General features: G+C 53.9%; 4 protein-coding genes across 10 annotated transcripts; 1 reads left to right on the top strand and 3 right to left on the bottom strand.

Annotated features, from left to right (window-relative positions):
• Positions 1 to 80: 80 nt before the first annotated feature.
• DNAJC4 (DnaJ heat shock protein family (Hsp40) member C4) lies at positions 81 to 4,055 on the bottom strand. 4 transcript variants are annotated; one of them, XM_077862167.1, is made up of 7 exons: positions 3,915 to 4,055; positions 3,086 to 3,178; positions 2,073 to 2,166; positions 1,407 to 1,591; positions 1,156 to 1,320; positions 346 to 432; positions 81 to 262 (listed from the first exon to the last, which is right to left on the bottom strand). In XM_077862167.1, the coding sequence occupies exons 1-7, from the start codon at positions 3,920 to 3,922 to the stop codon at positions 160 to 162; spliced, it is 735 nt and encodes a 244-aa protein (XP_077718293.1). In that variant the 5' UTR covers positions 3,923 to 4,055; the 3' UTR covers positions 81 to 159. The 4 variants fall into 4 exon arrangements, with proteins under 4 accessions (XP_077718293.1, XP_077718294.1, XP_077718296.1 ...); XM_077862168.1 differs by having other exon boundaries at positions 1,156 to 1,317; XM_077862171.1 differs by having other exon boundaries at positions 207 to 262; positions 346 to 428.
• NUDT22 (nudix hydrolase 22) lies at positions 3,957 to 6,525 on the bottom strand. 4 transcript variants are annotated; one of them, XM_077862163.1, is made up of 6 exons: positions 6,447 to 6,525; positions 5,684 to 6,181; positions 5,221 to 5,319; positions 4,641 to 4,738; positions 4,408 to 4,501; positions 3,957 to 4,120 (listed from the first exon to the last, which is right to left on the bottom strand). In XM_077862163.1, exons 2-6 carry the CDS (start codon positions 6,161 to 6,163, stop codon positions 4,019 to 4,021), a joined length of 873 nt encoding a protein of 290 aa, XP_077718289.1. In that variant the 5' UTR covers positions 6,164 to 6,181; positions 6,447 to 6,525; the 3' UTR covers positions 3,957 to 4,018. The 4 variants fall into 4 exon arrangements, 3 of the variants coding, with proteins under 3 accessions (XP_077718289.1, XP_077718288.1, XP_077718291.1); XM_077862162.1 differs by lacking the exon at positions 6,447 to 6,525 and having other exon boundaries at positions 5,684 to 6,440; XR_013359681.1 differs by lacking the exons at positions 4,641 to 4,738; positions 6,447 to 6,525 and having other exon boundaries at positions 5,684 to 6,440.
• On the top strand, positions 6,321 to 13,108 carry TRPT1 (tRNA phosphotransferase 1). The gene is given in 9 exon segments (XM_077862176.1): positions 6,321 to 6,657; positions 6,921 to 7,013; positions 7,255 to 7,336; positions 7,851 to 8,020; positions 8,109 to 8,283; positions 8,484 to 8,540; positions 8,615 to 8,725; positions 8,848 to 8,894; positions 8,896 to 13,108. Coding segments are annotated over 8 exon segments (771 nt in total). The 5' UTR covers positions 6,321 to 6,657; positions 6,921 to 6,929; the 3' UTR covers positions 8,941 to 13,108.
• FERMT3 (FERM domain containing kindlin 3) lies at positions 8,925 to 26,691 on the bottom strand. The gene is made up of 15 exons (XM_077862159.1): positions 26,513 to 26,691; positions 25,758 to 26,015; positions 23,575 to 23,808; positions 23,248 to 23,367; positions 22,962 to 23,130; positions 22,628 to 22,730; positions 11,987 to 12,094; positions 11,697 to 11,831; positions 11,567 to 11,616; positions 11,336 to 11,460; positions 11,024 to 11,130; positions 10,709 to 10,942; positions 10,243 to 10,367; positions 9,584 to 9,725; positions 8,925 to 9,456 (listed from the first exon to the last, which is right to left on the bottom strand). The coding sequence occupies exons 2-15, from the start codon at positions 25,915 to 25,917 to the stop codon at positions 9,277 to 9,279; spliced, it is 1,992 nt and encodes a 663-aa protein (XP_077718285.1). The 5' UTR covers positions 25,918 to 26,015; positions 26,513 to 26,691; the 3' UTR covers positions 8,925 to 9,276.
• Between the last annotated feature and the right edge of the window lie 6 nt (positions 26,692 to 26,697).

Here is a 26,697-nt window from a genome sequence, read left to right as displayed (position 1 = left end):
ACGGCGAGGGCGGGGTGCCGTTCCCCGGTGAGGCCCGGGACGGGGGCCGCAGGGCGTGAAGCAAGGAGCCGGACACGAGCTCTGAGAATCACTTTATTGCACGCGTTTTGGGGAGTGGGAAGTCCCATGGGGTAGCAAGGCCCCATCCCAGCGAGCTGCTCACGGGCGGGTGCCTGTGCCCGGAGGCACGATCCCTGGGCCTCCAGGTGGTGGCTGCAGCCGCTGCCTCTGCAGTTGCTCCTGGAGCTTGGCTCTGTTGGCCCTGCAGGAGAGAGCACCCGGGTGGTCAGGGCAGAGGATCCCAGAGGGTGGTGCCAGGACAGTGAAGGGAGAGCAGGGACAGACCTGGCCCGGGCCCGTGTGTCATTGTAGATGGCTGTGATTATCCGATCCTTTTCATCCATGAAGCTCCGGTGCATCTGCTCCAGCTTCCTGCAAGGGGGTTACAATTAACCCCAATCCCTGCTGTCCCCCAAATCCAACCCCCACCATCCAGGCAACTCTAGGGTCTCACAGCTTTACATCTGTGAGGACCTCTGCCTAACTGCCTGTGCTAGGTGGGCAGAGGGGCATGGAAGGGCAGGGGCTTATCCAGGGTCCATGGGTGACCCAGGTCTCTGTCTTGTTGAAGGTGGTGATAGCAGCTCTGAACATCAGAATGTTCCTCGCAGGAGACTAGAAAGGGTATACATCTAATGCATCACGGAGCTAGGCAGGCTGCTAGCAGTGGGCACCAGCCTTTAGATATCTTTGTGGTAGAACCCTGGTATTCATGGCATGCATAAAAGGATGGCGGGGAGACAGCCGATTGCCAAACAACTGAGGGTAGTTGCCGGTGAGGCCCAGTTACAACATATTTCCTTGTGCAGGATCTTGGTGGCTCCAGCACATCCTATCAGCAGCACCAAAGATTTACATTCAAATGACAAAAAAAAAAAAAAAAAAAAAAACCCTGAAAATGACATTAGCCCTTAGTTAGTGTAGAGATGTCTTTGCCAAGTAAGGAGAGGTTCAGGAGCTACTTCATGCAATTCTTAGCTTGAGAGACACAAAAGCGCAAGCTGCAGGGGTAGTGTGGATGTATGGCTGACCACACTGGGCTCCACCCACCCTCCACCCTCTGCCCATCACCCCAGGCGGAAGGCAGGGATGTACCTGAAGGCAACATAGTGCAGGCCCATGCCTGCCAACATGATCAGGAGGCAGTATCCCAGCACCCGCTGGTTGTGTCTGTGCTGCTGCTGCCTTGACTCTGGTCCCTGAGGCCTCACACCATGAAACTGGGCCCAGTATTGTGCATTGGGGGGTGCCCAGGAGCTGCTGAGAGGGAGAAGAAAGGAAGTATGGGAATGAGGTGCCCCAGGAGACTTGGGGAATGGGGCAAGCCAGGGGCAGGACTACTGCACCTGTGCGCTTGATGAGCAGCCCTGGGATGGACTGTGGTTCCTGGAGACTTTGGAGGAGTTGTGGAGCTGAGCTGGTGATCATAGCTGCGGCGGCTGTGCTCATGGCTGAGCACTTGGTATGCTTCACTCAGCTCCACAAAGCGGCTGTGCAGGGCTGGGTTCCCAGGGTCCCGATCAGGGTGCAGCTGGGGTGGGGCAGGACTCTCTTCAGCTCTTTTTCCATGCCCCATCACAGAACCCATCCCAATAATGTCCACCCACAAAGGTTCAAATCATCTCTGGAGGCCCTGCCTGGAGAGGAACTCTCACTCTTAGGGCTGCCCACCCCTCTAGAAGGCCAGAGTCAGGGAGCACAGACTCCTCCCCTTCCCCTTGTCCAAGGCCTTCCCACCTGCTGCCTGGCTCTCACTATATGCCCTGGCTTTCTCAAGAGCAGGCAGATCAGAACCAAGCCCAGCCCATCACATAGAACCCCTGGCTCCCGTCCCCAGCCTTTCCTCCCAGCTGGCCAGACCACTGCTCTTGGGGCACCTGCCATTCTCTATACATGCTAAGGGAATGTGGCACCATCCAGAGTGAGCCCCTCGGCTCCACTCCTGGCAATCTGAAGTGTACCCTATCTGCTCAGCCTTATCCTCCCTCCTCCCCGCCTAGGACCACTGGTACCTCTTTGGACTTGGAGAAGAAAGCTCGTTTAACTTCTTCAGTGCTGGCACCAGGATGCACCCCTAACAGTTCATAGTAGTTCCTGGGGCCAGACCTGTGGAAATAGGCCAGAAACTGCAAGGGCTGTGGAAACACAGAGGCTCTTCCTCCCCTCCCCCTCCCAGCACCTCTGGGCCACAGTCCTCAACTCAGAAACTGGGAGGAAGATAAAAAAAGAGAGAGAGAGAGAAAAAGAAACCAGGAGGTGAGGAAGCTGAGGCTGGTGCCAAGGGAGATCCATCTCCAAATCATCCCTCCCCTTTTGAGTATTTCAAGTATGGTGCAGATCAGAACATTTCCATGTGTAGCCCTCAGACCCCTTGAAACAGAAACACCCAGGAAGCTTGTTTAAAAACATTCCTGGAACGCCTGGGTGGCTTAGCAGTTGAGTGTCTGCCTTTGGCTCAGGTGTGATCCTGGGATCTGGGAACAAGTCCCACATCGGGCTCCTTCATGGAGCCTGCATCTCCTTCTGCCTAGGTCTCTGCCTCTGTGTGTCTCTCATGAATAGATAAATGAAATCTTAACACACACACACACAGATTCCCAAAACCCACTTCATTCCTGCAGATCAGAATCTCCAGAACAAGGCCTAGGAATTTGCATTTTTGTAAGCCACCTCCGCCCCTACACCTCCAGTGAGTTCTGCAGTGATGCTGATGTTCGACGACCACGACCACGACAGTCGTGAAAAGAGCACTGAGTTTGGCTTGGGCTCAAATTCCACTTTTGCCTCTTAACTGGCTGTATGACCTTGAGGGTCGTCTCTTCATCTTTGATCTTGTGTCCTCTATAGTCAAAGTGAGGGTTACCTGAAATAAGCCTGTAAGGCACCTGACACAGAGTAGAGAGATCACAACTATCTTAGTACCTAGGTCCAGCCCTGGAGCTGGGCAGGCCTTCCTCAACGAAAACCCACTGACTGCCGGGGAGGGGGCGGGGGTTCCCCGGGGGTTCCCCGGCCTCCGACTCACCGCTGCCTGGTGGCCGCCGAGAAGAGCCGGGTGGAAGGGCTGCGGGGCCAGAACCGGCACAGGCACAGGGACAGCATGGCGACTGGCAGGCGGCTGATGAAAGGAGGCCACAAAGTGCATTGGGACCAGGATGGGACCACACTTCGAGCACTCCGGGGGGAAAGGGAAGGGCCTGGCTCCGTTTACTAGCGTCGGCAAACGGAACCAGCCTTAGAGGACCCAGGGGCGGTGAGGCCTCCTTCACTCAGGCCCAGACCCCAGTGACCTGGACTTGCCCCTGCCGCTAGCCCGGGGGTCCGGATCGCTTCCCCCACTGGTCTCGGTGTCCCAGACAACCGGTCCCAGACGTCGGGACCCCCTCTCCACCCTGGGAGTTTGGCGGCGGGGGAAGGAGGGGCCTGCCAGGCCCCGCCCCCTACGCCTATGCGAGCCCCGCCCCCGCGCTCTCATTGGCTTAGACGCCCAAGCTACACCCACCGAATCGGAAGGCCCGGAAGTGCGTCAAAGGCCACACCCCCGCACGCCCATTGGCCTTTGGCGCCTCGGGCCCACCCAACGACGTGGAGGCCCGCGGAGCCTCAGGCGCCCGCTCGCGAAACTGGAGGGATGTTGCCCCGCCCACCCAGCGTCCGGCGCGGTCTCCGGCACAGGGATGTTACTGGGCTTTCCAGCGAGACATCTTTCATAAAGCAGCTTCCACCTCATGGGAAGCTCGGGCCCTCACCACAGCGGGGCAAGGGGGCGCGGTCCTCACCCCAGTTTGCAGAGGGGAAAACTGAGGCTGGGTGGTGGGGGTTGTTTCCCAAGACACTTATCCAGTCTCACCCACCGGTCCATCTCTGTCTCACGGAACCAGCAGATGCCAACGGAATCCAAGAATAAAGTCCTTTATTGTCTTCCAGGTTGTGCTAGGGTTGGGGGCCCTAGGATGACTCAGGCGGGACTTCCCTGGACTTGGTTGTAGAGGAAGATAGCGCCTTTGGCCGAGGGGCAGAGCTCAGCCCACAGTTTGGTCTCCTGCAACCTCTGCACTCTCTGCGGGAGAAAGTAAGATCCCTGACATCCAGCCCTCAGGTCTCTTGCGGGAGCTGTGCCCAGTGTTCCTGAGCCTCAGATCCCTCTGCACTTCACCGTCCCTAGGTGAAGAGGCTCCTGGCCTCTTGGGCTGAGGGCATCCTCAAGGAGGCCTTGTGGCTCTGGAGGAAAGCTCTAAGAGATCTAGCAGCCCTATCTGACCCAGCCCCAGGGAGGTAGACATGCATCACCAGGCCTGTGCATCATCAGCTCCTTGTCCAAGCAAGATACACTCTGGCACTAAACACCTGTATCTCCACAAAGATGATTCCCGTCGACTCGTGGGCCTCAGCTCCCCCACTGGTGTAGAACTTCTTTACCTGCTCAGAAGTCAGGCTGCACCTGGAAAAGGACAGGAGAGTGGCTTGGGAGAGTGCCTGGCCCTTGGAATGTCCTCATGGAATCCCAGCTGTCTCAGCCATTCCCCTGAAGCACCCGCCTACCCCAGGACCCAGGACCCTGTAGCCCAGAGCTCACTCACTGGACATAGAACTCGGCACTGGCACGGCCGGCACTGGTCTCATTGCAGGCAATGCCCAACAGCAGCGGCTGGCTCAGGGTGGGCAGTGGCACGTTCACCTGGTTGGTGCAGGGGGTCCACCTGTCAGTGCCCGTGGCCCACATCCCTGCCCCTCTCAGTGGAGAACATTACCCTTGTACAGCATTTTATAGTTTGTAGTTCAAGCGTCCAGAGTCACAAAATGTCAGATCTTGGGCATGTTCATATTACAGATGAGAAAGCAGAGACCAAACAATTTGCTCAGGGTCACCCAAGGGAAGGCCAAAGTAACTAAGACTCTCATTTACAGCTCTTTTCAACAAACAGGGGAAGGATAGAGGGGTAGTAGACAAGACATTTATTACTCCCATTTTAAAAAGGAAGAGCTTGGGGGCACACAGATATATGAGGGCTAGGATTCCCCTTGTGCCTAGCTGTAAAGCCAAGCCCTTCCCCCAATGCCAGATGCCTGCAGACCCTCCTGCCAGGCCACACCTGTGGAATTCTGGCATGTTGTACCCCCTCCCTTCTTGCCCACTTGTCTGGGCCACCCCTCACTCACCTCATCGCAGATCTCTTGGAGGACACTGGAGAAGAGCTCATGCACTACCAGCTCCCCAGGGAGGTCCTTGTGCAGGGGGTTGTCACCAGGGCACACGGCCTAGGAGAGGTCAGGCTCGGCCCCTGCTCTCCGTCTCTTCCCACCCTGCTTCCCCCCATATTTGCTGGCCCTGAGGGCCTGGTTAGGCACAGAGTAAGAGTCTCGGTGATCCCCTGACCCAGGCCCACCATTTTAATATGGACCACCAGAGATCCAGCTAGTCCTCTGCTCCCCGCCCCACCCCCATCATTCCCTAGCTTCCCACAGGTCTGAATCAGAGGTCAGTGGGGAGGGTGAGGTGCTGCCCGGAGCAGTCTTTCAGAGAAGCACCAGGCCAACCCCAAACGCCCTCCTCCCTTTAAGGGATTAGGAAAGCAAAGCTGAGCTGAGCCTTTGTGCCTTTGCACCCAGCCTGGCATCTCACCTGAGGCTCAGGGTGCCCACCAGGCACATCCACCAGCCCAGGTGCCTCGGCCACTTGCCGAGACCGACGCAGGAAGACCAGGAAGTTATCTGCAGTGGCCAGTGTGGCACCAACCCCCAGAGGATCCGCCAGGTAGGCTTGTTTGTCACCCCAGTCAGTGGCCCCCTGCTGTCGCAGCCAGGCAGCTGAGCTGGCCCAGTTAGTGCCCAGGAAGTCCCGGTAGGAAGTGAGGCCCAGGCGCAGGAGCAGCCGTGGCCCCTGTGAGCCAGTGGGAGCCAAGGTGGCTGAATGCAGGCGGAACTTGGGGGCGTCAAAGAGCCAGGGCTGAGCCTGCAGGCGGCTCTCCCAGATGGCGGCGATGGCCTCGTCCCCTCCTGGCAGTGGGCGCCGGTCATGGTCTGGGCTCAGCTCAGCCCGCACCTGCTCCTCTGGCAGCCCCCCCGGCGGGCACTGCAGCAGCACGGACACTTCGGGGTCCATGGTCTGGACAGGGCAGCTCTGGGGGAGGACACAGCCGGGCCTGTCACCCCGAGCGCCCCAGGGCGACCCTTGGGCCCGGCAGTTGGGCGCCTCCGCCGCAGACCTCCTTAGGGCACCCCCGTGACCACGCTCTGGGCAGGAGCGTGTCTTAGCCCTGCGAGAGCCCCGAGATTCCCGCCGCCGGCCATCCCCGGGAATCCCGCGCATCTCCTCCACCCAGAGGTGCTGAGTCCGGTCACCCCTCCGTGTCCACTTCCCCCAGACCCAGGGTCCTGCCACCAACCCTGAGGCGCCGGGAGCCCGCGCAGGACCCGGAAGCTCCAAGCTGCAGCCGGTTCTCGGCCCCGCCCCCGCGCAGGCCCCGCCCCTTCCCCGAGGCGGAAGTGCCCGGCCCCGCCCTCGGCTTCCCATTGGCCGCTCCCTGCGCCTCCGCCGTCCCCGGCTGCCGCCCGCCCGCGCCGTCTGACCTTGGGGCCCGGGGCTCCCCCCGCCCGGTCAGCCGGGACGCTCCGCCGCCTTGCGGGGCTGCGGGCTTCCCTGGGATTCGCGAGGGACACGGTGTGACCTTGGGCCAACCTTGCTCCCTGGGCCTCAGCTTCCCCATCTGCACTAGGGAGTTGGAGATGGGTGGGAAGTGAGTTTAAGGAGCTGAATAGCCCCTTCGCAGCTCACTGGTCCTGTGGCTTCGTGACTTGCTGGGCTGGGTGGGGACAGGAGAGGGTCCTCGACAGTCCCCGCCCATCACTGTTCCCCTCAGGTCTTAGCCATGAGCTCCCTTGGAGGAAGGAGGCCGGAAACCACAGGACCCCGGAGTCGAAGGGCTCACAGGCCTCACAGGCCCCGGGAAGAGGTGTGCCCACCCCATCCTAATCCCCACTTTCTTGGTGGTAATTGGAGGAGGACTTTATGCCCTAGCTCTCTGGAATATGCTGGTGGGTGGGAGTGGGGGCTGATGCGTCACACACTCTCTTCCCAGAAAGTGGGGATTCCTTTCCCTGTGGCCTCCCTCTGCAGCAGGTCACCCAGAGTGCAGGGTGGGCAGCAGGGCAGCATCACTACAGGGACCAGGGGTCACCTCTGGACTCTTACAGGACCGAGATGTACAGCTGTCCAAGGCTTTGTCCTATGCCCTGCGTCACGGGGCTCTGAAGCTGGGGCTTCCCATGAGGGCTGGTAAGTGAGAGTCTTGAAGACTGAGGTGAGTGGTTGGAGATGAGGGAGCAGTGTGAGCCTATCTGTGACTGCCTGACCCATGGCCCTATGGGGACAGCACAGAGGGCACATCCCCTCCACGTGCAAGGAACACCGAGGCCCAGAGCCCGATATCCTGTCTAGAGCAAACTGGGAGAGGACCTTCCGTCTAGTCCAGGCCCAGCAATACTAATGGTGCATGTGGCCCAGTAAACACCCAAGAGTGGGTATGGGGGTGGGGGGGTGTCAAGGTAACTGGTGTTTATTGAGTCCTTTCTGGGCAGGGTACTATGCTATAGAAGAGTCTCTTATCCTGTGACCCTCCCCAAGCCAGATCCTATTCCCATGTAAGTTAAGGAAAGAGAGGCCCAGAAAGGGGAGACTCTCACAGATAAGCCCTAAGCCCAGACTCTGTTCTGGTTACCTGTGGCTTGCCCTATTAACTCTGGCCCAGGCCAGAACAAGTTCAGCTCCTGAGCACCCTGCCTGCCTGCAGATGGCTTCGTGCCCCTGGACACCCTCCTGCAGCTGCCCCAGTTCCACAGCTTCTCTGCTGAAGATGTGCAGCGCGTGGTGGATACCAACCGGAAGCAGCGGTTTGCCCTGCAGCCAGGGGACCCCAGCACTGGCCCTCTCATCCGGGCGAATCAGGGTCACTCCCTGCAGGTGGGAGCTAAGGGGACAAGTGAGAGAACCATGTGGGACCCCTCCAGGGAGAGGGTCTCACTGCTGTCCGTTCCCCAACCCATCCCAGGTACCGGAGTTGGAGCTGATGCCCCTGGAGACCCCACAGGCCTTGCCTCCCATGCTTGTCCATGGCACATTCTGGCAGCACTGGCCATCCATCCTGCTCAAGGGTCTGTCCTGCCGGGGAAGGACACATATTCACCTGGCCCCAGGACTTCCTGGGGATCCTGGTGTCATCAGTGGTCAGTGGCCCTTCCCAGCTGTTGTCCTACCACGTCCCTCTCCAAGTATCATAGCTTCTCTCATCTAAGGCCATTCCATGCTCTGCATGCTATAGTCACCCCATCCCCCCCCCTGAGCCCAGGACCTTCCACTGAGCCTGCCCAGGTTTGATGACTGCAACTCCACATGCCCCAGGTCCCAGCTCCAATTGTCTCTGCAGGCATGCGACCAAATTGTGAAGTGGCTGTGCTGATTGATGGGCCCCTGGCCCTGGCAGGTGAGTCTGGACACAGCAGGACTGCCCTAGGGCTTCAGAGAGGATAGGAGTCACATCTCTGGCTTTGTCTGCAGATGGAATCCCCTTCTTCCGCTCGGCCAATGGAGTGATCCTGACTCCAGGGAATGCTGATGGCTTCCTGCTTCCCAAGTATTTCAAGGAGGCCCTGCAGCTCCGCCCTTCTCGTGAGAACCACCACCTTACTCCTATTCGGGGTGCCTGAGCCTGTGCCCTCTGCCATCTCCTTCCCAGCTCCCAGTCCCAGGCTGATGGGTCTCCCGTTCCTAACCTCTTGTCTCTATCTCAGGAAAGTCCCTCTCCTTGGCTGGTAATGAAGAGACAGAGTGTCAGAGTGGCCCCCAAGCATAGCTCCAGAGGAAGAAGGATAATCCAACAATAAAATATTTATTAAAAAAAAGTTTAAAAGGTAACAAAAAAAGAAGCTCCAGTTTGAAACCATGAATTATCCTCATCCTGTAGTTACAGCTGGTCTTCCTCCTGTGCTCAGGGGTATTAGTCTTGGCCACTTAGACAAGGGAAGGGCGGACCTTGTTCGAGCTCATAATCCACTCTCCCTAGCCTAGGGGATGGCAGAGTCTGGCCCAATTAGGTCCCTGGTCTGCATAAAGCCAGTGACAGCAGGTGAATGTGCCAGCTCAGTACATGTCTGGAGAGAGTGTGGGCTTAGGAGTGGCCATAGCAGGCAGTGAGCAAAGTGGGGGCGATCAGACAGGCCTCAGAAGGCCTCATGGCCTCCTGTGAGCTGCAGGAAGAGGTCCTCGTCCAGCTCTTCCCCACGGGCCCGCTCTCGGGTTGACAGGAAAATGTAGCCCCCGATATATTCATGCACGATGCGGCAGCTGGCGGACACACAGCTGAAAGCCACGTTGATATGTTCATCAAACTCGATGGCCACCTGCAGAGCGGGCAGTCAGAGGGGCTGGAGGAGGTGAGATAAGGGAGCAGCCCCCGCGCCCCCCTGCACCCCTGGCTGCGCCTGTCCCGCCCCCGGGAACCTGATCCCACCCTGAGTCCCAGCCCACCTGTCGGATGTCCCAGTTGACATTCCACTGGCGCATATTGCTGAAGCGCCAGGTCTTGACCACGTCGCCTACAGCCAGGTCAATGCGGATCAGCCTGTTGTTGGCGATGCCCAGGATCTCATCCTTCTTGCTGCCCTTGAACCTAGCCCCGGTGGGGCGGGGAGAGAGTGTGAGCAAGAGCCCTGCCCTGCATGGCCCCGGAGCCCACCCAGATAGCCTGGCACGGTGCCCGGGAGCAAGCTGGGCACATGTCAGCTAGGTTCCTTGGGCCTCAGGTTCCTCGTCTAGAAAATGAGTGTTAGCTGATAAAGTCATTATAATAGCCTTTGACAGCATCAGGCAAACTGTCCGTGCCTTTCAAGAACAACTTTCTTTGGTATCTTCATCATCTGTTGCCTGGCTCTATGTTTGCAGGCTTGGGAAATGGGCAGAGGGCGCTCCCTGTCACAGCAGGGAACCGCAGCCTCCAGAGGGACTGGTCTCTGGAGCTGCAAGGAGGGCCAGGGCTCCTGCCGTCTCGGCCTGATCTCTCACTCTGGTGTGTGCTGCCAGGGGCAGAGGATGGCTGAGTACCCACGGAGCGCCCACAAAGAACAGGAAGGGAGGCTTCAGGGTGCCTCAGCAGGCCACAAGGAGAGTGGAGCAGGCTAGGCCCGTACCTGACCACAACGTAGGAGATGCCAAAGTCAGGCAAGGACTGCCAGGCCTGGATGAAGCGCAGCTGGGCCTCAGACAGCGAAAGCTGAGCCACGTTCTGGTGGGCTTCCAGGATCCGTGGGGTGAGCTGCGGGACCACACTGGTGAGGAGCCATCAAAATCCCTGAGACCTCCTGCCTGTCCCCACTGGGGAGACAGGATGCTGAGCCTGGAGCAGGGGTGGGGCCCCATGTGGGGCCACCACAGTGCACCCTCTCACCACTCAGCAGATAGGAGCTGAGCCAGGCCCGAGGTGGACCATGACCCCTCCCAGAGGGTAGGGACCAGCGTGCTCGGTCTTAAGGACGTGGGGAGGAGAAGGAATGAGCGAGCACATGGCTTCCTAAAGGAAGGCTCTGTGGAGATCCAGGGGCCAAAGGTGGCCGAGTAAACACTGTGGTCATTCCCACCACCCACTTCCTTTGGCACCTGCTTGGCCTTGAACTTTCGCTGGAAGCGGGGTGCAACAAGGCCATAGGGGTTGAGACCCTCGGCAGAGGCATCAGGGCCCTGGGGGTGGTTGCCTGAGCCCCCGCCACCTGTCCGCTGCAGGCTGAGGAAGGCCAGAATGGCCTGCACCTCGCTGGCATAGCTGCTGTCCGCCATGGTGCGACCCTTAGACGCCAGTCGGCAGCCGGCCATCCAGCGGGCATACTGCTTCTCCTGGGGGATGAGGAACAGGCTCGGTTCAGCCGCCTGCCCCTGTTCCCATCCCCATCCAGCCTCAGCCTGGCCCTGACTTACATCCTGGCACCGCAGGTAGATTTCGCTCATGCCCTCAGGGGAGGGTACCAGGAGTTTAATGCAGAACTTCTGGCCTGAGACGTTGACATCAGGGACCACCTCACAGCCTAGAGGGAGACGAAGGGGTGGGTAGGCCAGGGTGGGGGGGCCCTGCCTGAGAGATCCCTGGGCGAAGGCCAGCCCAGTGCAATAGCTCAGGACAGAGGGCGTCTTCTTCTGCCCCCCAGGGGGAAACTGAGGTGAGAGCTTTCACATGGGCCCCCAGCCAGCACCTGTCCTTGTCCGTGTCCTTGCCAGGCCACCTTCACTCACCCTTGAGGTTGAGCTGCTGAATGGGGTCCCCTGGGGCCTCATCCTGGCTCTTGTAGTAGGACAGGGTGGTCTCCTTGAACACCACCCAGTGTTGGCGATACCCCTTTAGGGTCAGCTTCCGGGGCCTGAAGGCGAGGCAGGAGGTCTGTGTTAAGTTGCCTCCCTCTCTCCTGGGTTCTCTGTCCACACTGGGCCCCTCGGGCAGGGCTGCCAACTCTGGCCCTAACTCACCGGAAGATCCGGAGATGGTCCTTAAGTTCTGGGATGGTGGTGAGGTTGTTCTGCCAAGAAGGGGAGTTAGAGGGGGACCAGGTGTTCGCACTTGACCCCGACCCCAAGCCTGACTAGAGTCCCTCCTCACCAGCACATCTGTGGAGGCCGAGCCTTCCAGCTTCACCTCCAGGTTGTTCAGGGCGGCATCCAGGTCGTCCAGCCCCAGGTCCGTGCCAGCAGTTTCACCCACCTCTCCACTCTGGGACAGCTTGTTGATGTGGTACTGGGAGGGGCACATGGCCAGGGGGGCTGAGTGGGCTGCCCCATAGCCCACAATGCCCTAAGTGGGGCTTCCCGGAGATGCCCCCTGGCTGGGAGACCACCCTGGGCTTGACCTGCACCCCACCCCCTGGGGCCCCCAGCCCCCACCCCGGGCACCTGCAGGGCTGCGAACACCATCATCTCCTCCTCGGTGCAGTCGGTCTCCTCCAGCAGTAAGTCCCACCGAGCCTGCTCATATAGCTGGGTCAGCCGCACCGGGTCTGTCTGCAGCAGGGGCAGGGGAGGCCAGGCTTGGTCAGGGGCCAAAGGGACCCGGGAGCTTCAGCCTCCAGCCCTGCCTTCTGTGCAGTGGCAAGTTCGTCTACTGGCTCCACATGGACAGCAGACCTCAACTCCAGCCTTCCAGTCTGCCCAGACAAGTAGTACTTTTTCCCCTGTAGAACTTTCTGTACAGGGATGCCTGGGTGGCTCAACAGTTGAGTGTCTGTGTTTGGCTCAGGGCTTGATCCTGTGATCCTGGGATTGAGTCCCGCATCGGGCTCCCTGCATGGCGCCTGCTTCTCCCTCTGCCTGTGTCTCTGCCTCTGTGTGTGTCTCATGAATAAATAAAATAAAATCTTTAAAAAAAAAAGTAATAAAGGAAATACCTTCCATGGGGCCATTCATCCATGCCCTCAGGCAAGGACACCCCACGGATGACGGTGATGAGAAGAAATGGAACTGGGGTGCAGGGGGCTGCTCTACATGAGGAAGCATTCAGGGAAGTCTTCCTTGAGGAGGTGACAGACTGCCCCCAGACATGAAGGATGGCAATGGGCCACTAAAGGGAAGAGTGATGAAGAACATTCCAGAGAGAAGGAACAGGGAGTGCAAAGCTCAAAGGGGGACCCCAGTTACCCACAGAAGACCAAGCCCTTGCTCCCTCTGAAATCTACCAAAATTGATAACAAAGACCTAAAAGGGTAAACCCAAAAGGACAAAGAAGAGTGGGAACCACCGCAGGTAAGGGATGCTGACAACATTTCAGAAGATGGAACACAGAAACATGAACGGGAAATGAGTTACGGTGAGAGAGATAGGATCTCTTGTTCTTTCCCCTCTCTTGTTCTGTGGTAAAGGCACTAATGAGTTCTGGAAATAGGCAAAAAGAACAGATATCTAGACAAAGGCATCCAGGCATGTGGCTCTCTCTGACAGGTTTTGGACTGGGAACCTCTGGCTGAGAAGTGAGGGTGGGCTGAAATGAGGACTGTAGAAGGTGTATAAAAAGAGCAGGTGTCCCCTACTCCCTGCAGCCAAGTGACAGCCAGGCTGGCAGAAGCCAGAGATTTACTCTCTGGAGATGGTGAGCCAGAGGACCCCTGCATTTGGTACTCTAGGCACAGCTGGGTGAGGGCAGGTACTGTGCTAAATACAGGTGAACCAAGCAAAGGCTGACATTCTGAAAGGTGGGTCACCCCTGGACCTTCCCCACTTGTCACCCAAGACATCGATGATAGTGAGCCTTCTATTCCTAGTCTGGAGATCAGAGGGTTTGCTGCTGAGAAACTGATGAGCCAAAGAGAAAACCACCCCACCCCCCAGCAAAGAACAACATACTTACCCCACCCCAGGAAGCCCCCAAAGTGCTAAACCCCATTCATCCACTGAGGATTTTCAGTGACTTCCTAGAGCCTTGCCTCTCAATATGAAGGGGCAGGCAGGGATTACCCTTGTGCAAGGAAAGCTGTTGGCAGCAACTACAGAGATCAAGCAAGACAAACAGAAAAGAGAGCTGGGAGGAAATAAAGACAGTAGGGAGCGGAAGAAAAGTTCAACCAGTCAAAATCCTTTGAGAGACAAAATGCAATACTTGTAAAACGAGAACAGGATGCTGTGTTTTGAAAAAAAAAAAAAAAAAAAAGAAGATATAGTCATTAAGACTGCATGGCATCGATGAAGAGAGACAAATTGATCAATGGAACCTGAAAGAGAAAGACCCATACATTTATGTTCACCTGACTTAGAACAAAGATGACCTCATAGTCACTGGGGAAAGGATGCTATTTTCAGTAAATGATATCCACTGGGTCCACTGAATACCTGTATTAAAACAAAACAAAACAAAAAAATACAGGGCAGCCTGGGTGGCTCAGTGGTTTAAGCGCCCAGGGCGTGATCCTGGAGACCCGGGATCGAGTCCCACGTTGAGCTCCCTGCATGGAGCCTGCTTCTCCCTATGCCTGTGTCTCTGCCTCTCTCCTTCTCTGTGTCTATCATGAATAAATAAGTAAAATCTTTGAAAAAAAAAATACAGGTTTTGTTCCCCTACCTCACACCACACACAAATATCAACTCTAACTGGATTGCAGATCTAAATATGAAAGTTGAAACAAAAAAGCTTTTAGAGAAAAATAGGACTACATCTTTGTGATCTTGGAATAAAAAGGATTTTTTAAACAGGACACAAAAGATATTAATCATAAAAGAAAAATATTTAAAGATAGAAGTCAAATTATATTAAAATTAGAAACTTTTTTATCAAAATAAATCAATAAGAGAACAAAAAGGCAAAACATAGGGTAGGAAACTATAATCACAATATATTTATCTGACAAAGTACTTCTCATGTACAGAATATATAAAGAACTCCTGTAACGCAAAATGAAAGACAAGCAACTCAATTGTTAAAATTGGCATAAAAAGTTGAGCAGAAACCTCACAAAAGAGGACATCCAAATGGCTAGTAGCCATATGAAAAAGGGCTCAACCTGATTAGTCATCAGGGAAATGTGAAGTAAAGCCACATAAAAAGCACACCAGTGTCTGTCTGGGTTTTGGCGTGGGAGGAGGAATGACTGCAAATGGGTACTAGAGAACCTTCTAAGATGATGAAATGTTTTAAAACTTTACTGCAGTGATGGCTGCACAACTGTATAAATTTCCTGAACATAATCAAAATGAATACTTATGATGAGTGATTTTTATGGCATTTAAGTTATATCTAAGTAAAGCTGTTTAAAAAAAAAAAAAACAGATAAACAAAAAAACGTATTAGATACCATTACACGCCTACCAGAGTGGCTACCATGGAAGTGATAGAAAATACCAAGTGCTGGTGAAGTTGTGGAACAAGCAAAATTTTTGTACACTACTGGTGGAGGTGTAACTTGGTACAACCAATTTGGAAAGCTGCTTAACAGCTATCTGCTACAATTAAATCAGTGTTGTAATCCAGCAAGTCCACCTCTGGGCACATACCATACAAAAATGTGTGTTTGGTGAACATATGTTCACCAAAAGACATTACTGGAATGTTCATAGCATCTCTATTCATAATAGTCCCAATCTAGAAACTGTGTAATACCCATCAACAGTAGAATGGAAAATTAATTGTGGTATACTGAGATAATGGAATGTCACACACCAATGAAAAAGAATAAGCTACAGCTATACGCAGTGTGGACGAATCATACAAGCATAATGCTGAGTGAAAAAAGGCCAGGCAAAAGAGTACAGACTATGTGATTTCATTTATGTAGATTTCAAACACAAGCAAGGTGTCAGAATTGACATTAGTGTCCCCCCCACCAAGGGAGATACTGCCTAGAAGGGGTATGAAGGGGTCTTCTGGGGGCTGGTAAAGTTCTGCTGCTTGATGTGTTGGATACATTTATACATTTTCCAAAATGTATGTTTAAACCACAACTTTACAAAGGAACACTCAGAAAATAAGAGCTCTTAAAACTTAAAAATACAGCTGCAGAAATTAAAAATTCAATAGATCATTTGAAAGATAAGTCTCCAGAAAGTAAAATAAGAAGACAACAAGCTTAGAAATGAGAAAGACAAGGGGCACCTGGCTGGCTCAGTTGATGGAACATGTGACTCTTGATCTTGGGATTGTGAGTTAAAGCCCCATGTTGGGTGCATAGATTACTTAAAAATGAAAGATCTTTTTAAAAAAGAAATGAGGGCAGCCCGGGTGGATCAGCAGTTTAGCGCCGCCTTCAGCCCAGGGTGTGATCCTGTGATCCTGGGATCGAGTCCCACATCGGGCTCCCTGCATGGAACCTGCTTCTCCCTCTGCCTGTGTCTCTGCGCCTCTCTCTCTCTTTCTCTCTGTCTTTCATGAATAAATAAATAAAATCTTTAAAAAAATAAATAAAAATAAATAAAGAAATGAGAAAGACAAGATAAATGTCTGTTTTTTCTTTGAAGAAGCAATCCAGGGGGTGTAATATCTACTGAGTTCCATAAGGAACAGAAAAGTGGTAGGAAGGAAATGATTAAAGAGATTGTTTAGGGCATTTCTCCAGAATTGAAAGACTCAAGTTTCTGATCTAAAAGGGCTCAGCAAGTGTGCAGGCCATCAGTGAGGAAAGATCCATACTAGGACATATTATTGAGAGAATTTAAAGCATTATGAGATACGGAGAAGATTCTAAAAGCTTTTAGTATCTACCTCCTCTCCAAGAAAAAAAAAAAAAAAAAAAAAAAGGTCTCACATGGGAGGATTAACAACAAAAAGGCATTAGACTCCTCAATAGAACCACTGGGATCTAGAAGACAATGAAAAGGTCGCTTTGGATTTGGCAGGAAAATATTTTCAACCTAGAATTCTATACCTAGTCAAACTATCGTGAGAGGGAGGGTAGAATAGTGACCTTTTCAGACATACAGGATGTCAAGTCATTTACCATCAGAAGAGAGACCTCCAAAAAGACTATTATGCACAGTTAATAGAAAAGTAAGTAAATTGGGTTGCCTGGGTGGCTCAGCGGTTTAGCACCTGCTTTTGGCTCAAGGTATGCTCCTGGAGTCGTGGGATCAAGTCCCACATCTGGCTCCCTGCATGGAGCCTGCTTCTCCCTCTGCCTGTGTCTCTTCCTCTCTCTCTCTCTCTCTGTGTCTCTCACAAATAAGTAAAATCTTAAAAAAAAAAAAAAAAAAGAAAAGAAAGTAAATAAAATATAACAACTGTGATCTATAAGAAAATTGGGGGGGAGGGGCAGGTTTCCTGGCTGGTCCAGTCAGAAGAGCATGTGACTCTTTTTTTTTTTTTAATTTTTTTTTTAATTTATTTATGATAGCCACACACACACAGAGAGAGAGAGAGAGGCAGAGACACAGGCAGAGGGAGAAGCAGGCTCCATGCACAGGGAGCCCGACGTGGGATTTGATCCCGGGTCTCCAGGATCGCGCCCTGGGCCAAAGGCAGGCGCCAAACCACTGCGCCACCCAGGGATCCCAGAGCATGTGACTCTTGATCTTGGGGTTGGTCATGAGTTTGAGCTCCATGTTGGGTGCAGAGATTACATACATACATACATACATACATACATACATAAATAAGTAAATAAACAAACAAACAAATAAATTTTAAAAAACTTTTTAAAAAGAATATTAAATAGGGGTGCCTGGGCAGTTCATTGATTGAGCATCTGCCTTTGGCTCACAGTATGATCCCAGGTCTGGGGATCAAGTCCCACAACACCCTCCCTGTGAGGAGCCTGTTTCTCCCTCTGCCTATGTCTCTGCCTCTCTCTGTGTGTCTCTCATAAATAAATAAAATCTCTAAAATAAATAGATAAATAAACCTCATCTTTACAAAAAAGAAGAATATTAAATAAAAAAGAAATTCTGTTTTTAAGTTTTTATTTTGAGAACAAAGAGAACAGGGGCAACCTGGTTGGCTCAGTTGGTAGAGCATGCAACTCTTGATCTCAGAGTTATAAGTTCAAGCCCCATGTTGGGTGCAGAGATTACTTAAAAAGCAAATCTTTGGGCAGCCCGGGTGGCTCAGCAGTTTAGTGCTGTCTTTGGCCCAGGGCCTGATCCTGGAGACCCAGGATCAAATCCCGCATTGGGCTCCCTGCATGGAGCCTGCTTCTTCCTCTGCTTGTGTCTCTGCCTCTCTCCCTCTCTGTGTCTCTCATGAATAAATAAATAAAATCTTAAAAAAAAAAATCTTTAAAACACACACACACACACACACACGAAACCGCAGAGAGCAACACGGATATGGTTTTTAGATATTGGACAAGAAATTACATAGAATAGTGATCCCTGACAGAAGGGAAACAAACATGGTGAATCCTGATTGCCCCAGCTTATTGCCCAGAGACAGGTGCACAGGGAGGGGGACCCCAAACAGAGCCCAGCATATTCCCCAGGTTGAAGAAATGTAGTTGAGCATTTCATGAGTCCAAGGCAGCTGGCATTCACAGGACAGAGTCCTGGAGAGGAGAGAGTGACACAAAGAGAAAGCTCTGGAGATCAGCAGAGGGCTCCTCTTGAGTCTTTAAGCACTGATCAGTGTATGTATATAAAGAAACTATCCAAGGCTGACAGAAAAAGTAAAAAACACTTGAAAGGAGCAGCTGGAACATTTAACCAGAGCTCTTCTAAGGGTGGAAGTTGTTCACACTCCCAAAAGCCAGATTAGAGAAACCTCTAATAGCATGGCGCGTTAGATAGAGTTCTCTGAAGGCAACTGCCTCAGTAATGGGGTAAATTAGTCCTAGATTAGAGGATGCTTTTGTCCTGCCTAATTAACATTCAAGGCAAGCCTTGAAAGGATCAAACTGTCTCCAAGTAGTTTAACTTCATCTCTAAACAAGGTTTTTTTGTTTTTTTTTTTTTAAGATTTTATTTGTTTATTCTTGAGAGACACAGGCAGAGGGAAAGCATGCTCCCCATGGGGAGCCCAAAGCAGGACTTGATCCCAGGATCCTAGGATCACGACCTGAGCCAAAGACAGACACTCAACCACCCAGGAACCCCCTAAACAAGGTTAAAAATACTTAAAGAGGGATCCCTGGGTGGCGCAGCGGTTTAGCACCTGCCTTTGTGGCCCAGGGCGCGATCCTGGAGACCCGGGATCGAATCCCACATCGGGCTCCCTGCATGGAGCCTGCTTCTCTCTCTGCCTGTGTCTCTGCCTCTCTCTCTCTCTCTGTGTGACTATCATGAATAAATAAAAATCTTTAAAAAAAATACTTAAAGGACTATAAAAATCTAGCACCCAGGAATGTAAGATTTGTAGTGTCTGGCATCAAATAAAAAATGACACAAAAATAGAAAAGGAAAAGAACAAAACAAAACACCCAACAAAGTAAAACAAAACTCCCAAAATAAAGAGGAAAAAATGACCAGGCATGAAAACAAGCAGAAAAATACAACTCATAACGAGGAGAGAATCTATAGATACAGATCCAGAAATGACACAGGTGATAGAATTAGCAGATAAAAACATTAAGAGTTACTATAAATACATCACATGTGTTCAAGGAAGTAGAGATACAGGAGCATGGTGAGGAGAGTCATGGAATTTTATGTAGGCATAAAATCCATGGCAGATTCAACATGGCAGAAGAAAGATTAGTAAACTTGAAGATAGAGCAAGAGACCTACTCAAAATGCAACACAGAAAAATAAGAATGGAAAAATCACCTAAAAAGCCCAAACTGAGCATAGCATCAATGGGCTGTGGGATGATTCTAAGCAGTCTAATAGTTAGTATAATTGGAATCTGATCAAGGGAGGGAGAAAAAAAAAAAAACACACCTGAAAAAAATGACTCCAAACTTAATGCAAACTATCAATTCACAGATTCAAGAAGCTCACTGAACCCCAAGTATGAAAAACCTGAAGGGAACTAAGGCATATAATAATCACATTGTTTAAATCAGAAATAAGGGCACCTGGGTGGCTCAGTCAGTTAAGCACCTGCCTTAGGCTCGGGTTATGATCCCAGGGTCCAGAGAACAAGTTCCACGTTGAGCCTGGCCCCCTGCTCAGTGGGGAGCCTGCTTCTCCCTCTCCCTTTGTGTTCTTCCCCCACTTGTGCGTTCTCTCTCTTGCTCTCTCTCTCTCTCTCAAATAAATAAATAAAATCTTAAAAAGAAATAAAGTATCGTAAGAAACAAAACCATCAACCAAGAATTCTACACTGAGTTAAAAAATCTTTCAAAATTAAAGGCAAGATAATGACTTACTCGACATACAAAAGCTGAAAGAATCATTACCAGTAGATTAGCACCACAAGAAATGTTAAAGGAAGTCCTTTAAGCAGACAGAAAATGAGACCAGCTGGAAATCTGGATCTATACATGGGAATAAAGAGCACAGGAAATGGTGAGCGTGGGAGCAGGTATACAAGACTTTGTTCGTATTTTTTAAGTGTCTTTACAGGGCCGTTGGCTGATGAGCTGAATCTTGACTATATTGAAACATCCTGGTTGAGGATTGGCAGACACTGGGATAAAAGGTACCCAGGGGGCAGGCCGGGTGGCTCAGCAGTTTAGCGCCACCTTCAACCCAGGGCGTGATCCTGGGGTTCCAGGATCGAGTTCTGCATCGGGCTCCCTGCATGGAGCCTGCTTCTCCCTCTGCCTGTGTCTCTGCCTCTCTCTCTTCTCTATGTGTCTCTCATGAATAAATAAATAAAATCTTTTAAAAATTATTTAAAAAAATAAAAGGTACCCAGGTATCTAGGATCTCTGTGTATTATTATTATTTACTTTTAAGTAGGCTCCATGACCGTGGGGCTTGAACTCACAACCCTGAAATGGAGAGTCACACGCTCTACCAACTGAGTCAGCCAGATGCCTTCTGTGTATTACTTTTTACAACTGTCTGGGAATCTCCAATTATCTCAAAACAAAAAGTTCCACACACACACACAAAAAACGATTGTTTAAAGTAAAAGTAATAGTGATAACAATCCAACAATCCTATTCCTAGGTCTACACCCAAGAGAAATGAAAAGATACAACCATTCAAAAACTTGTACATGAACGTTCATAGCAGCATTATTCGTAATAGGCAACATTGGGGGTAGGTGGGAACCGAATGTCTATTAATTGCTGAATAGATCAATAGAATGTGGCGTATCCATACAATGAAATCCTCTTTTGCGGTAAAAAGGAATGAAACACTGGACATGCTAAAATATGAAAACATGATGCCAAGGGCAAGAAACAACAAAAAGCCACATATTGTATGATCCCATTTCTAGGAAATGTCCAGGATGGGCAAGTCTATAGAGACAGGAAAAAGATTACAAGGTGTCTGGGGCTAAGCAGGTGAGGGGCAAATGGGGAGTGACTGCTGATGGGTATGGCTTTCTTTTTGGGGTGATGAAAATATTTTAAAACTGATTTGGGGGATGCCTCGGTGGCTTAGCAGTTTAGCGCCTGCCTTTGGCCCAGGGCGTGATTGGGCTCCCTGCCGGGAGCCTGCTTCTCCCTCTGCCTGTGTCTCTGCCTCTCTGTCTGTGTCTCTCGTGAATAAATAAATACAAAATCTTTAAAAAAAAAGTTTATAGTAATAAACTAACATAAAGGAAATAAAATGGAGTCATGTAAACCACTCAATCCAATGTAGGGAAGGAAGAGCTGGAGAAGGCAACAAAGAAGTCCCCAGGAGAGGAAAAGGCCGGATGTGGAAGGAGGGAACAGGGCAGATAGGCTGGCAGGCAACAGATCGTGCAGGAACTCGGGGTTCAGCAACCACAGGAGGGCCCTGACCTAGTGTCTGTTCATCCAGGTGTGGTATGGAGGTGGGGGAGGCCAAGAGAGGAGAGAGGTGCGCCAGGAATGCACTACCAACAGGACACAGGCTGACCGCTGGACAGACAGAGAGATGAAGAGATAGAGGATGGGCGGTTTGGGATTTTAATTCAAGGGAGGATGAACAGGACACAAAGATGGATGGGGTGGGAACGAAATGGAGGGATCCAGAATGGTGTTTGCGTGCAGGCTTTGGCAACGAATCCATGAAAGGTGGGAGGGAGGATGTGCTGGGCAGTGGGGGAACCAAGACTTCCGGTTCAGGCAGGAGTCTGAGGTGCCCGTTGGGTCTGTGAGCGGAGCTGGGCCACCTGGACACTCGAGGACAGACCTTGAGGTAGAATGTCTACACCAGAGATTACACACTTGGGAGTTATAAGGGGCAGGGAGATAAGGATGGCTGTGGAGGGAGCTGTGGATTTGCCACCCCTGGAGGCTGTGGAGGCAGGAGGGAGAGTTAGGGAATCCGGACAGGGCATCTGGAGACCCCCATCCACACCCCCGCCCCAGACCGCAGGGGTCACCAGTGGTCTGGTAAGAAGCAGGAGTGAAGTGAGCAGGGACACAGAGCATGCAGGGCATGGTCACCTCAGCAGGTGTGCTTCCTGTGTGTGGAAGGGGACTGGGGACACCAGGACAGATATGGCTGAGGACATAGAGGGGGAGTCCAGGAGCACCCACAGGGAGCAGGAAGTGGGATTGTGGAGAGCAAGGATTCAGTAAAGAACAACAGTTAGAAGTTTCACAGTAAAGGGGGGCAGAGAAAAGGGGTCGGGGGTGAGGGCGCGCCTACGAGCTACGGAAGGTTTCTGAGGGGGCTGCATGGAGCCGCTGATCACCTGATTGCCAGCAGGGACAGGAGGCAGGGAGGGAGATGCCTGCGGCCCCTGCCTGCACAGCCTTGCCGCTCGCCCACCCTAAACCTGCAGATCCCAGTGACACCCCTTGCAGGTCTGAATCTAGGTGCTGGCATCTCCCACCTGGGCAGGTTTCTTGGGGGCACTCGCCACTGTCTCCACTGCCCTGTGGTCTTCCTGTACCTGAATGCCCCTGGAGAAATGGGCCTGCCGTCAGACCTGGCTCAGCACCACGCTGGCAGAGTTAACAAATAGGAGTGTGGATGGACGATGGATAGATGGACAGACGCCCTGCAAGTCTCTAAGGTTCCCAGGGCCCAGAGCCCTGACCCTTAGTTTCCATGTCTCACTGACCCAGAGCCCCACTGTTCCCTGACCCAGCCCACCTTGGGATCCAGGTCGAAGAAGCTGTAGTACTTAAAGCGCAACCAGAGCATGTCCCCGGCCTTGATCCCCTGCTGCATGAGGCACCGTGAGGAGTCCAGCCACCTGGTCCACAGCACGGGGAAGAGGTCAGGGCCTATGCAGGTACAGTGCTGGGGCATGACAGGGGTGGGGCGGGGCTGGGCAGGGGGCCCGAGGGCAGGCACACATGTAAGAAAGGCCTGGAGACAGGCAGTGTGGATTGGGGGCAAGGATACAGGGAGGGCACGGGCCCTGGAAGTGGGAGCCCAGACGCAAGGGGACCTGGCCCCGGGGTGTCCTCGGCACGCAGTACACCTGCTGTGGAGCTGAGTCTTGTCCAACAGGGAGCTGGGCCGAGGCAGGCGCTGGAGCAAGAGGGGGTCCGGCGGTGGCTGTGGCCGGCTCAGCATGTGATAGCAGGCCTCGGTCTGGGCGCTGTCTGAGAAGTGGGCTGGCATTCCCCGGAACAATGCAGGTGCCACGCCTGAAGTGCAGGACAGGGTGAAACGGGCCCGGCCCCCAGCCCCGGCCTCCAGGGCCATGTAGCACCCAGCACCCCCTCCCAGCACCCCCACCCCCGGCCTGCCCAGCCTATGCTCACCTCCAGCCAGGACGACCTTGGTCAAGTCATACAACTCCTCTTCTGGCTCCTTCTCCTTCTTCTTCTTCTCCTTCTTCTCAGGAGCCCGGAGTAGGGACAGCTCCTCAGGGTGCCGGATACCTGAGGGGAGCTGGGACCTCAGCGAGGGGGCCGGGGTCCTGCCCCCGAACCTCTCGCCCCACTCCTGGGTCCTGTGGAACAGATCACAGCCCTGCAGGCTGGACAGGGACCAGGCGGCAAGGACATGGCGACAATGGCTGGGCCCATAAGGCAGGGTCAGCTGCCCTCTTGCAGGACCCTTGCCCAGAGGGAGAGCAGGGGACTCACTGAGGAGGCGGCAGATGGCAGCCACAGCCTGGAAGAGGGGCTGGGAGAAGCTGGCTCGCAGGCGCAGGGCCCGGCGATTGGGCAGCCGCAGGATGACGGGCCGGTGCTGGGGCCCGAAGAAGAGGCGAGCATCGGCCAGGATGCCGTACTTGTCCAGCGTCCAGTGGGTCTGCAGAAGCCATTGTCTTTTCTGTTCCCACCAAATGGCATGGTCTGACCAGTCCTGCTTGCGCTCTGTGGGCCACGGGGGAGGCAGGGTGTCCGTCAGCCACGGGGGGCCGTGCCCGGTGCTACGCGGGCACGTGAATGATGCATGTGAGCGACGACCCAGTTAGGAACACGAATACCTCACTCTTCCTGCAGCTAGTGATAGATGACACGTGTCCCTCTGGGGACCCCCAGGTGGGCTGCTGTGCGGTGAGCACAAAGACGAGGCAGGGACACAGCTCTCTAGGGTGTGCAGGGCCCTTCCTCACCAATGGTCTGGTCCCAGCTCCACCCGCACTCCTGCTACCCCCTTCCCCTGGTCCCTCCCAGCGTCACCAGAGCTGCCAGGGGCAAGAAGTTCTCTGGTTCCATCTATCCAGCCTCTCAGGGTCCTGTGAGCTTTTGCCCCTCACTCTGTTCTGGCTTTGTGGTGCCCTCTCCCCATCTCCTCTTGAACGCCTGGAGTGTGCCAACAAGAGCTCGGGGTAGCTGCCATCAGGAGTTTATGGTACCCTGCAGGTGGAGAGCAGCCACGGAAGGGTCTTCAACAGTGGCTTACGTCTAGACAGCCCCCAGGTAGGGGTGGGCTGAAGGCAGGGAGAGAGGCTCTCCCACGGTGGGCAGTGAGGATGGATAGGAGGATGGATTTTGGAGCTGAGATCGGCATCGATGAAAAGTGGTGGCTAAAAGTGAAAAGATGATGCTTGGGCCTGGCAGGGAAGTCCTGTCACCCAGTCCCCCATGCTGGAGCCAGCAAGGAGGGAGAAAAGCCTCCATCCCGCGTCAGGCAGAGCGAGATTCACTCTGGAAGTAGAAGTCATGGCATTTCTGTCCCAGAGGCAGGCATGGGGCTGGTAAACATGTTTCTGGAATGCCTGGACCTGGTGGGCATGTCCCTTAGGCCCTGGTATGTGAGTTTCTGGCCTGGGGCCTGGTCCTGAGGTGTAGTGTGTCTGGGGAACAAGGCAGGAGCCCTGGAAAGAGGAGGACGTGGAGAGGGATGGGAATCTGACCCAAAGAAGGTCAGGGACAGGCCAGGAGAAGAGGCCAGGAGACAACACAAGAGCCCCTCGGGGCCCTGTATCTTCACCCCCTCTGCCCTGACTCAGCCCAGGCCTGGCTGCAGCTTGGTCTGACGCCCGGTCTCCTGAGGGACCCTCTGTTTTCCACTTCTGCTTTCACAGCCTCCTCGGGCCTTGCCTGTTGGAAGCTCCCTCACGACCTCGAGCCTTGTGGCTAGGCCGTCCCCAGGGCTCCAACTGTCCAGAAGCCAACGGACCTGCCTCCCAGGCTGCATGTGCTGGGTTGGCTGGGTCTGAGGAAGCCGGCCTACCTTCCCCACAGGGGGCCTGGGACCTGGGACCTGGGACTCTTGGCTGAAATGATCGGGGCCTGCCTTCTGGCTCTGCCTGTCGGGGTGTGCCAGCTGCCCTCCCAGGAAGGGGCAGCCCCCACCCCCAGCAGGGAAAGGGGCTGAGAAGCCCCCGTGGGCCTAGCCCTGGTCCTCTCCACGCTTGATACCACAGGCCGCTGTGCTGTAACTTCCTGTGGGGGCAGGGCCTTCCCACCCCACTGGGCCTGTCACCAGCCTGCTGAGGGCTTCCGCCCTGGCCCAGGGTATGGGAGCAGGCCCCAGGCCCCCCCACCCCCCACCCCAGTCTCGTGAGACCTTGAGTGCAGCCCGTGCCCTGGCCCAGGCAAGGCCCCTTCTGCCCCTCGGACCTTGGCAGTCCTCTCTGTGCTCTGTGGGGACTTAGCAGAACCAGCTGGAGTGAGAGGAAGGGAAGGAGAACTGCGGGAGGGAGGGGAAGTTGGGGAAATGTCTTTTTTGGAACCAAATGATTAAGCTGGTGCCTGAGTCACTGTGGTGGGGTTATCAAGAGCCGCAGAGTTGGGGGGCCCGGAAGCACCTAGGGACCCACTTAGGGCCACTCCAAGGTGCTGAGGTCAGCAACGGGGGGCCGCGGGGCACTCACTGATCTCCTCCACAATCTTCAGGAGCACCCCACCGATGTGCGACTCCCCTGTGACCCGGAGGGTGACCGACTCAGCCTCCGGGTCATCCTCTCCCACAAAGACCCGCAGCTCCCAGGACGAGTCGATGTAGTCCCCGGTGGCCGTCTTCATCCCCGCCATGTCTGTGGTGGCTCCCTCGCGGGTGGGGAGGTGGTCAAGTAGGCAGGGTGCCGGGCCTGGGCAGGCCTGCGTTCAGACAGACGTGGCCCTGTGGTGATCTGGATGGGCAGGAGAGCAGAGAGGAGCCCGGAGGCCAGTGTGTCACGGCAGCAGCGAGACGCGGGTGCTCAACTGTTCCGGGCACACCTCCGACTCCCTCACCCTCACCCTCACCCTCACCATCATCAGTGGTTTAGTTGAACAGCGCAGTCCAGTGCGCTCCCATCTTCCAGTTAGACCGAGGCCCAGTAAGAGTAAGGGGGGGCTCACTCATCCCCCAGCTTGATGCCAGAGCTCGGTACCGCCTCCCTCTGCTTCCCATTTCACCTCCAGGCCCACACGCACAACTGCCCACCCTGGAAATGGTGGTGAGCCCAAACCAGAAAATACTTCCGACCCTGGCCAGGAGCTCAGACCCAGACATCCCAAACCAGCCAGGGCTTCTCTCGGGCTGTGAAAAGTCCAGGGTGCCGCATGGAGAGAGGCATGCTGGGCAGAGGGGCTGCAGGACAGTGAAGAAAGGGTGGTTGGGCTTTCAGCTTCCGCCCCAGCTTACCTGGCCTGGAAGGGCTTGGGGGCTGCAGGTGCCGGGGTTGGAGTGTCAGCCGCTCCCGACCTCAGTGTAAAACACCTGCAGCTCAGGGTTTCCTTCCCCCTTTGCTTTCTCTCTGGAGCTTTCTTTAGAGGGCAGCCTTTGCCGTCTTATCATGAGGCTCAGCCCCTCCCCAGGGCGGGCTGGCG

This window comes from Canis aureus, chromosome 21 (genome assembly GCF_053574225.1).
Source record: "Canis aureus isolate CA01 chromosome 21, VMU_Caureus_v.1.0, whole genome shotgun sequence".
Lineage (NCBI taxonomy): Eukaryota > Metazoa > Chordata > Mammalia > Carnivora > Canidae > Canis > Canis aureus.
This window is presented reverse-complemented; position numbering and strand designations above follow the sequence as displayed.

What these genes read in the sequence shown, in the direction of transcription:
- DNAJC4 (XM_077862167.1), bottom strand. An exon ending in TCGGCGGCCACCAGGCAGCG is followed by an intron (nt 2,167 to 3,085) that starts GTGAGTCGGAGG and finishes CTATTTCCACAG; the next exon opens with GTCTGGCCCCAGGAACTACT. An exon ending in GCTGCTCATCAAGCGCACAG is followed by an intron (nt 1,321 to 1,406) that starts GTGCAGTAGTCC and finishes TCTCCCTCTCAG; the next exon opens with CAGCTCCTGGGCACCCCCCA.
- NUDT22 (XM_077862162.1), bottom strand. Translation starts at nt 6,370, where the DNA reads ATGCGCGGGATTCCCGGGGATGGCCGGCGGCGGGAATCTCGGGGCTCT. An exon ending in GTGGGCACCCTGAGCCTCAG is followed by an intron (nt 5,320 to 5,683) that starts GTGAGATGCCAG and finishes GACCTCTCCTAG; the next exon opens with GCCGTGTGCCCTGGTGACAA. An exon ending in TCCAAGAGATCTGCGATGAG is followed by an intron (nt 4,739 to 5,220) that starts GTGAGTGAGGGG and finishes TGCACCAACCAG; the next exon opens with GTGAACGTGCCACTGCCCAC.
- FERMT3 (XM_077862159.1), bottom strand. Translation starts at nt 25,917, where the DNA reads ATGGCGGGGATGAAGACGGCCACCGGGGACTACATCGACTCGTCCTGG. An exon ending in TGGTGTTCGCAGCCCTGCAG is followed by an intron (nt 11,832 to 11,986) that starts GTGCCCGGGGTG and finishes TGCCCCTCCCAG; the next exon opens with TACCACATCAACAAGCTGTC. An exon ending in ATCTCCTACGTTGTGGTCAG is followed by an intron (nt 9,726 to 10,242) that starts GTACGGGCCTAG and finishes CACCGGGGCTAG; the next exon opens with GTTCAAGGGCAGCAAGAAGG.